General features: G+C 33.6%; 2 protein-coding genes across 2 annotated transcripts; both read left to right on the plus strand.

Moving 5' to 3' along the window:
• The first annotated feature begins 2,469 nt into the window (after positions 1-2,469).
• LOC125830818 (probable inactive receptor kinase At1g27190) lies at positions 2,470-4,456 on the plus strand. The gene has a single exon (XM_049509993.1). It carries the CDS (start codon positions 2,483-2,485, stop codon positions 4,328-4,330), a length of 1,848 nt encoding a protein of 615 aa, XP_049365950.1. The 5' UTR covers positions 2,470-2,482; the 3' UTR covers positions 4,331-4,456.
• A 2,550-nt stretch (positions 4,457-7,006) lies between these two features.
• On the plus strand, positions 7,007-10,035 carry LOC125830691 (uncharacterized). Its single transcript, XM_049509871.1, has 3 exons — positions 7,007-7,376; positions 8,174-8,482; positions 9,640-10,035. The coding sequence occupies exons 1-3, from the start codon at positions 7,122-7,124 to the stop codon at positions 9,754-9,756; spliced, it is 681 nt and encodes a 226-aa protein (XP_049365828.1). The 5' UTR covers positions 7,007-7,121; the 3' UTR covers positions 9,757-10,035.
• The last annotated feature ends 202 nt before the right edge of the window (positions 10,036-10,237 follow it).

Genomic DNA, 10,237 nt, shown 5'->3' on the forward strand with positions numbered 1-10,237 from the left:
TTTATGTGTGTTTATATTAAAATGAACCACCTAAACACATGTAAAGAGGCTAGCTCAGTGGTAAAGGGGATTCAAGAATTCGCTTGGACGTCATAAGTTCGATTCTGCGCAAAAACACTTTCCTAAAAATTTTCTTGTTTTCTTCATTTGGAAAATCAAATAGCAAGGCTGAGATGGGCTCAACATTTTTGGGCTGGAGCTTTATTGTTTTTTTTTTTTTTTCATTTTTAATGTTATTTCTCCTTTTCAATATTCATTTTTTCGAATTTCTAAGGCACATTATTTTCATTTTTGTATTTTATTATTTTTGTCTCCATTGCTCATTTTATTTTTACGTAACTCTCTTTTTATATATTAATTCAAAGGAACTTTTTAAAAAACTGTCAATTATTCTTAAACTTGAAATTGAGATAGAGAAAAAAAAACTTTAAAGATAAGTTAAACTTAATCGAACGAATAAATTTGAAAGACATGATTATTCATCATATTTCTTTCTCATTTTTTCAGTTCTATTCTAGAGAGACGTAAACTACATTGATATGATTTATTCATTTTTTTTACCGATGGAAAACCTTATAAATTGAATAAATGAACAAAAAATTGGCGATGCCATTTATGTATCCTTTTAATATGCATTATAATATTAGTAACTCAATCCCCACACATTTTAAAGAGTATTAAACAATTTTTAAAGTAACATATGATTGAATGAACACTAATTTAATTTATTTTAAAAATTCAAAATAAAGTAAAATAATAAAAAATTAAAGAAAAAATCATTTTTAAAAAAAAGAATCAATGAAGCATAGTAAAAGTAGAAAGAAACGCTAAATGCGGCATGACAAGGCAAGTTATATTTAATGGGTTAAGGATAATTTTTTTCTTTCCTGATCCGTTTGCTCCATTTTCTTATTTACTTCTTATAAGTTGAACCCCCTCCATGAAAATCCTGGCTCCGCCACTTAACATAAGCATTAGTTTATCTTTAGATAAATTCAACTTTAATTAGTGGGTGTTTGACCATATTTTTTCCATGAGTTGAATTTTGCAAATTAATGTTAATCATCAAATTTTAAAAAAATCTAAATTTAAATTTGAAAAACATCAATAAATTATTTCACTTCGAATAGCGAACAAAATTAAAAAAAATCATAATAACTCCAATTTATATCATTTTTTACTTAAACACAAAAACTATCATTGTCAAATTTGACAATTTTCATGGCAAAATACATGCCCTTAGTTATCTATTAGGTATACAATATCCCTACATCAAGACTCAATACATTATCGACCCCTTAAATTTATCAAGATATTCCATTTAAATACTCAAACTAAGTCATATTTTAATCAAATATCTCAAATTCCAATAAAATATTTCAATAGACATTTTCTTCAAATTTAGTAATAATATTTTTTGTGCTTTCTCAATATTCTATTAAGTAATTTAGTTAATCATATAAAAACATGTTATTTATTTTAATTATATACACTCATTTCAATAAGCCTTAAAACATACATATTTTCTACTTGAAGTTGATCCGTATATTCTTTTATCGAACAAACAAATGGAAACACACCCAAAAGCTTTTTTCAAAATTTGAAATAAAAATATCTAATTTAAACATTTTATTAGAAGTTTTTTTTTTTTTTTTTGGTTTCCCACCTGGTGTCCAGAGCCCATATTGGAGCATCCAACTAAATTCGGATCGCGCATTGTAGGGCCCATTCGGGGGTGACGCTCCCAACAAGATTTTCTCCATATCCAGGGCTCGAACTCGAAACGTCTGGTTAAGGGTGAAACACTCCCACCAGTGCACCACAACCCATGTTGGCAACATTTTATTAGAAGTTAATATGTTTGGTTGATAAAAATTTAGTTCGAGTATCTAAATAAAAAATACTGACAAGTTTAATGGACATATATACCCTTCGGGATGACCCATTAGTTTGACTTGGGACTTTCATTTTGAAGGTCTCAACTTCGAAATTCCTTGCCCATGAAAGTAAGAGGTTCACCTTCTAGGTCGAGTTCATTGTACCAGACTTGCTTAATGCGGTTACCTCTCCTATGTGATTTACGAGCTATTACATATGATTGGGGATTTTATTATGTACTCACCCAAAGGGGGCTACAAATATCCCTTGTCATAAAAAAAAAATGGACATATTATATATTAAGACTTACATTAATTATCAATAAGCATTATGATAGAATCTTAATTAGATATCTCGAATTCAAGTTACAAAATAATATGAGTATCGAAAATCGAATCGGACACATGACTCTCCGTAACAAATGTCTTTTTCTCACAACCAAAAGTCCAAAAGTCCCAATTTCTCAGTCTTTAGTCATTTCAAACCTCAGTCAAATGACAAGAAGCACAGCCTCTTCATTCTTGTTTTTGCTCTTCCCCCTCTGTTCCTCTTCTTCTTCCTAACCCCCTTCTCACTTCACTTCTCCACACTCAACCCACCCACCATGACAGCAAAATCAACTAATCCCATCTTCTTCTTCATTCTTTTCTTCCTCATTTTCACATTAACCCCATCTTTTTCCATTGAAAATGATGTTAAATGTCTTGAAGGTATCAAATCTGCACTTTCTGACCCTTTAAACAAGCTCTCATCTTGGTCATTCTCCAACACTTCTGTAGCTTCAATTTGTAAACTTGTTGGTGTTTCTTGCTGGAATGAGAAAGAAAACCGCCTTCTTTCTCTTCAACTTCCTTCAATGTCTTTATCCGGTTCACTCCCACCTGCCCTTCAGTTCTGTACTTCTCTTCAATCTCTTGATCTCTCTGGTAACTCTTTTTCCGGTCCAATCCCGGTTCAAATCTGTTCTTGGTTACCTTATCTCGTCAATCTTGATCTCTCCAGCAACTCTTTCTCCGGTTCCATACCCCCTGAGTTTATTAACTGCAAATTCTTGAACACCCTTATTCTAAATGACAACAAACTTACTGGGTCGATCCCATTTGAGATCGGCCGGCTCGACCGGTTGAAACGGTTCAGTGTGTCCAACAATGGCCTTTCCGGTTCTATTCCTGATGATTTAGACCGGTTTTCGAAAGATGATTTCGATGGGAATGATGGGCTTTGTGGGAATCCAATTGGATCTAAATGTAGTAATTTGAGTAACAAAAATCTTGTTATTATTATAGCTGCTGGTGTTTTTGGTGCTGCTGCATCACTGATTCTTGGATTTGGGATTTGGAGATGGTTTTTAGTCCAGCCTAGTAAGAAAGATAGAGAATTCGGTGACGGTAAAGGTGGTGGTGGTATCAGTGATTATTGGGTCGATAAATTGAGAGCTTACAAGCTTGTTCAGGTGACATTGTTTCAAAAACCTATTAATAAGATTAAGCTGAATGATTTACTAGTAGCTACAAATTCATTTGCTAGTGAAAATATTGTTATTTCAACTAGAACTGGTATTTCTTATAGAGCTATGTTGATTGATGGATCAGCATTGGCTATTAAAAGGTTGAGTAGTTGTAAGTCAAGTGAAAAACAGTTTAGGTCTGAGATGAATCGATTAGGACAGCTTAGACACCCGAATTTAGTCCCGTTATTGGGATTTTGTATTGTTGATACTGAAAGGCTTTTGGTTTATAAGCATATGCAGAATGGAAGTTTGTATTCGCTTTTACATGGTAATCTTAGTACTGGTATTAGAAATGATAGTTCTGAGCTTGGTTGGTTAGCAAGGGTGCGGGTTGCTGCTGGTGCAGCTAGAGGATTAGCTTGGCTTCATCATGGGTGTCAACCGCCATATGTGCATCAATACCTTAGCTCGAATGTGATTCTTGTAGACGATGATTTTGATGCTAGGATCACGGATTTTGGGCTTGCAAGGCTTATTGGTTCTGCTGACTCAAATGATAGTTCGTTTGTGAATGGGGATTTGGGAGAGTTTGGTTATGTAGCTCCTGAGTATTCGAGCACGTTGGTTGCTTCAATGAACGGGGATGTGTATAGTTTTGGAGTAGTGCTGCTTGAGTTGGTGACAGGGCGGAAGCCTCTTGGTGCGGGTAATGCAGAGGAGGGATTCAAAGGTAGTTTAGTCGATTGGGTTAATCAGCTTTCGAGCTCAGGTAATAGTAAGGACGCGATTGATAAAGCTTTTGCTGGAAGTGGTCAAGATGATGAAATTTTGCGAGTTCTTCAAATTGCATGTTCGTGTGTGGTTTCAAGGCCGAAAGATAGACCTTCGATGTACACAGTGTATCAGTCCTTGAAGAGCATGGTGAAAGAACATTGTTTCTCTGAACACTTTGATGAGTTTCCAATCAACTTGACCAAAGAAAATCATGATCATAAAGATTAGGTTATAGCATTGAAATGATTAGACAAATGTTTATGAATTTTGAATATTCTAGTTATGGCATTTGTATTTCTTGATAACTCTGTATAGTTTGAGAAGTAAATGCATGATCTTTGTACTTTCTTGACACATTTTTACTCAATCTATGTTTAAATGATTTAGTTATGAATGAGTACTTTATTGAAATGCTATTTATCACATTACAAAGTGGTTCTCCATATCCTATGTTACAACAACAACATAGTCGATGTAATCCCACAAGTGGGGGTTAGTGTACACAGACCTTACCCCAACTTAGACAAGTTAGAATTGTTGTTTCCGAAAGCTCAAGTGCAGCAAATAATTAAGTACCTTATTTGCTTATTAAACTCAATCATCAACTTCTATGGTAATTGTCAACATTGAGTTTCCAATTTGGACCACTTTAAAACATGGTGTATGCACATTTCAACTATTTTACTTGAGTACTTGTTCTTTTTCACCGACATAGACATGTCAATCAAAGATCTTGCTTATCGAATAACTTTTCTAGTAAAAGGAGAGAAAGATGTTGAATATTGAGCAAATGTGATTGCATTACATGACAACATTTCCAAGTAGACATAACCAAATTGTAGGAAGAATACAAGGGTCAAAATTGAGTAAAAAGGCAAAAGACAATAATAAAGAAAAACACTACTTCCGACCTTAAAACGTGGGATTCTCGTGATATATTATTTATGTGTTTGTCTTGAAGTTGAATTAGATTAGATTGGTCAACATTTTCTTTAATGGACCACACAAAATAAAAAAAAATACTAACAAATGGTGTCCCTCTTTTATGTAATCTACCATGTGAAAGTTAGCGTCTCTTTTCCTCCCTTTCTCCCTTGTTTTCTTGTTTTGCCTTTCTTTCTGTTTTTATGCTTTTCCTTGTGGCCTCTAGTTGTGGATTTTTGTAAAAAAGTAGTATTAAAAAAAATAGAGAATAAATTAAGAATGGAGAAGAAGGTTAAAAATATGTGAAATTCATAATATTTATACAGAGGCGTATCCAGGATTTTGAGATGATGGGTGCACTGTTATAAAAAGGTCGATCTATGATATAAATTTGATCAATTCGACATTTAGGTTTTTACTATTGAAAACTGTTAAAATTTTAAAATTATAGGTCTAAAATTAATGCTTATATATATACACACACACCAATTACCACTTAGAGAAGTGTTATCTAATTTTAGAAAGAAAAATAAAACAAGATAAATATAAAATTCAAATTTCTAACCTCTCTCAGAGAAGTGCACCCAGTCATAATCATATTATGTGATACTTCAAGTGTGGGTTCACACATCTATATTTTAATTTTTTTTAAAAAATATAACATTACTATTTATGATCTTGGGAGGGGACTATGGATTCACGTGAACCCGGTGACCCCCTTAGATATGCCTCTGATGTGATAGTGTATGGGGAGATATTGTGTGTAGTAGAAGGCGAATCAGATTGCGAGACATGGTTAGATTAAGAGCGAAGAGATACTTGTTAGGGGGAAATATGGAAGGTTCATTTCTGGTGTAACTTGAAGTGATTTAGCACCGGTCCATATTTGTAACAGAACATGCTATGATACCTTTTCATGAAAAGGCTGTCTTACAACTAAATATCCTTATAAGGACTTTTTAGACGATCAACAATCAATCTCGAGCCTTGCGCCAATGTGTCATCAATTAACATTAACCACAATGTTAGAATTTAGGCACATGCTACTAGGTAAGTAGTCTTTTCAGTGCTAAATGTGTACTAATGGGTCGACTCTTTTGGCTTGTAAACAAAATTTTATTACTCTCTTTGTTTCTATTTAGTTGTCCATTTTAGAAATGACACAGATTAAGGTAATAATGATTAACATAGTAAAGTTACAATTTTATTCTTATAGTACAATTTACAATTTAAAAATAAATTCACTCAAGATAACTAATAAATGCTGGGAAGTTCATAAGTTTATTTACTTTATTTATGACAACTTTATTTAAATAAGGGTATAATAGAAAAAAAATTATTATCCTTTCTTGATTTGTCAAAATGGGCAACTAAATAGGAACAACTAAAAGAGGAATTATGAACAACTAAATAGGGACGGAGGGAGTATAAGAATAGAAGACATTAGAAAATTTAAAAAAATAATACATTCGTTCTTTTCATCTTCCTCAATTATAATTTCCTTGGGGAAGGCGATCTACACCTCTTCGCTTGTATTTTTCTCTTAGTAGATTATGTTTTTGTAGTAATCCACCACCTTGATGTTTTGGCCTAAAGAAAATAAATTTGATCGACCTTAATTCACATGTCTTTAAACATTCTTTTTCTTTTTAATTTTTTTTATACCGTAAATTAAAATGACATTTTTTTGATTAACTGTTTGGCACAATCATCCTCCTATAGTTATTAAATAATTGGCCAAAAATATCTTTATAACACGCAAAACTTAACAAAAGACTAATTAACCTACACATACATTAAGGACATATTTGGTTCAAATATAATCGCAATCATGTCATATCTTACAAAGTTATATTTATGAAACTATTTAATTAAATTATAGTAAATTCATACAAATTTTTATATGGCAATGTACCACAATATAAACATTTGAGAGCAATAGGATGAATCATTGAGCTATGCGCACAAAATAGATATAATACAAACTATAGGGGTTTGTAATACAATTTACAGAAACTTAGAGGAGATCTGCGAATTCAGAAACCTCCAAATCGAAACTTCATCGGCGGTGAGAAAACGGAGCACAATCAATTCTATGGATTCTCCATTTTCGCCGGCGATTTATCTCTTCATCATCTCCTTCTCCTTCTCTTTCCTTTTAGTTTCTTCATCTCCAAATTCATCCCTAGGGCTCGACGCAATCTCTAATGGCGAAGCAGAACATAGAGATGAAAGCGGAATCATAGGGCGTAGACATCTGATGAGCTTCAAGGAGACGCCTATTGGTACAAATATCACTTATGATTGTTCTCCTTCTGGTCCTTGTGTTCCTTGTTCTTACTCCGAAAAGGTTTTCTCTCTTTTTTCCTTCGTATTGATAATTGATAATTGATCACTGTTTCAGTTTTGATTTTAATGTATCTCTATGTTTTCAGTTAGCTGAGGCGTATTTGTTTGTAGAGTTACATGATCAACTAGCTAGGAAGAATTCCAATTTTGCTTGTTTTAGGAAAAAATATGCCTGAATAGAGCAAATGAAAACAGTTGATTTGTATAAATTGAAGCGGATTGTAGTTGATCGATAGTACTACAACAACAACAACATACCTAGTGTAATCCCACAAAGTATAGTTTGGGGAGGATAGAGTGAGGTAGAGAAACGGATACATACCTAGTGTAATTCCACAAAGTATGGTTTGGGGAGGATAGAGTGTAGGCAGACGTTAACACTATCTTGGAGGTAGAGAAACGGGTAGAGTATACATAGACCTTATTGGCTTACCGCTACCTTAGAGGTAGAGAAGTTGTTTCTGATAGACCCTCAGCTCAAGGAGTAGTTGATCAATACTGTGGTGATAAAATGCACAACACAGTGCCGTTTAATTTATTTATTATATCTAATGTTGTTACTCGTAACAAATTTCTCGTGTAGAAAGTTGTATGTATTGATATTGACCACAACATAATATTAAGTGATATAGTTAGCTATCAAAATTGAAAGTAAATTGGAGCACTTATTGAATTGTATAGGGAGAAGGAGAATGATAATTGTTATTGTCTCAAGTAACCAAAGTGATGTTAAGATACTGCTTGTTTAGATTGCATTTTTTTAGGTTAAATTTGTGATGTTTCCCGATGTGCTTTCAGAAAGATGAAAAGTATAGATGCAGTGAAACTGGATATCGTATCCCTTTCAAATGTATAGAGATTAAAGCTAGTTCAAAGGAAGTGAACAACAATAAAGGAAAGAAGAACCGATCTGCTCTGGAGGACACATATACTGCAGTAAGGCCACATGTCATGAAGCACAATGAACAAGCTCTTACCTCCTCGGTAAGACAAAGAAATTTGCTGAATGATTCATCCTCGTCAAAGAGTGGAATACGTACCTATATAACTTATAGGAGCTGTGTTCTTTCAATAAATGAAGAGAAGTTGTCAGTACTTGGGTTTGAGGTAAGTACATACTTTTTCTGCTTTACATAACTGTCTTGTGGAGAATCATCCAATTTACATTCTGCGACATGTTTAGCTGTTTCTTTCAATATGGTTGCTGGTTTTAGTATTCAGAAATCATTTCACTGCTTTCCAAAAGCAAAACATGAAATTGGATGATGTGAGAACCATATATTAGAATCGTGTTTTGGTAATTTTCCCAAGGAAGCAGTAAACTCTTTTTGTTATTGAAGACCACTCAAGTTAATTGAAGGACTTTGAAAGTAAGGAAAGGAGGCTTAATGTATTTCCTCTCTAAATGTAAAAAAATATAACTAGGAAAGCTAATCGAGGCAGAGGGGCATATTGCGATTCATGAAACTTTCAAAGAAATAGTTGAATTGTATTCAGAAAATGGAGAGAATATTATGAGGACGTAATATCCCCAATTCCTGTAGATTCCTCTTGGATTGTCATGTGTAGTCAAGAGATAAATTTAGGTTGAAAAGTTCGTATCCTATTAAATTTAGGTCTACTGACCTAGTCATCTTGTTTCAAAAACTTCCTGGGTTTGTTTTCCTGAATGAGTGATATGAACCAATCCCTTGGTGGGCAAAGTTACCTAGTACATGTTTTGATGGGAGATAACAAGTACCCGGTTGAATAATTAAGGTGTTCACAAGTTGGTTCGGACACCATTGCTATCAATTAAAAAACTGATGTGAACCAGTTTACAAGCTTGCTTTGGAAGTTTTGGCTGCTCTTATACTGCATAGGGATAAACAAGTTGTGTGGTGTTATTCTTTTTGGACGTGGGAAATTCTTTAGGTATAGTCAAAGCTAATTGGGAGATCTTTATCATGTTTTCATGGACCTTAACATTGAATTTGATGCTGGCATGCTGTGGGTGTTTGTGTTCATTTCCTTCTTCACGTGTGACTGAACTTTCAAAGTAAGCTGCCTCACACTGTTTCGATATAATCATCAGAAGATGAGTCTTTCACCCTCACAACTTGTGTCAAAAGAAGACCTATTATACTTGCAGAACAGCTCTATTAAAAAACCTCATTGCTTGAGTCGAAGAACAAGCTCTTTCTTATTCTGTAAATATGTTGGAATTAATTGATAATATGCCTAATTCTTATTCCGAATGGTTTAATCGGATCTGCATTATGTAGGTGATTATGCTGGGTTTACTTATTGTCAGTGGTTCAACCATATACTTCAGAAAAAGGCGAGCGGGCGCTGTATCTGGTGCTGGCCCAGTCAGACTTCCAACTAGTTCTCGATTCTAACTAAAAATCTGTACGTTTGCAGCTTAGGATTCTTTTTAATCTTTTTACTTTCTTGATCCAAGGTTGCAATCCTAGTAAGATTTGCTGTTAAACATGTTTGAATACTTGTAAAATGTTGTAGTAATTCATTCGATCATTTTTATAGTTAGAAGAAAATAGAGAGTATGAAGAGTAACTCGATACTGGACAGAAGGTGATCATATCCAGTTTGTACTGTATAGTCCTTTGAACCTTTCAAATAGTCCACAACATTCTTAGTTTACTATCTTCCCTTTCGCATCTCTGTATGGTTGATAGCAAAATTAAAATTTTCGAATTCATCGTGTTTTCCCCCTCATATATGTTTAAACTCTTGTTTCTAAATGACAAATGTATAGAAATTAAAGACGAGAATTTTACTTTTATGGAGAATAGGCTTGAAGTTTAAACGTTGCACATAACGAGCTGGTAGAATTATCAATAGATGACATAATTTTGTACC

Source organism: Solanum verrucosum, unplaced genomic scaffold (genome assembly GCF_900185275.1).
Source record: "Solanum verrucosum unplaced genomic scaffold, falcon-dt-bn FXZP01000154.1, whole genome shotgun sequence".
NCBI lineage: Eukaryota > Viridiplantae > Streptophyta > Magnoliopsida > Solanales > Solanaceae > Solanum > Solanum verrucosum.

Excerpts from the sequence above, each read along its gene's own strand:
- LOC125830818 (XM_049509993.1), top strand. The coding sequence starts at position 2,483 with ATGACAGCAAAATCAACTAATCCCATCTTCTTCTTCATTCTTTTCTTC.
- LOC125830691 (XM_049509871.1), top strand. The coding sequence starts at position 7,122 with ATGGATTCTCCATTTTCGCCGGCGATTTATCTCTTCATCATCTCCTTC. Across the intron at positions 7,377-8,173 it reads CTTGTTCTTACTCCGAAAAG|AAAGATGAAAAGTATAGATG; the intron begins GTTTTCTCTCTT and ends ATGTGCTTTCAG. Across the intron at positions 8,483-9,639 it reads TGTCAGTACTTGGGTTTGAG|GTGATTATGCTGGGTTTACT; the intron begins GTAAGTACATAC and ends TGCATTATGTAG.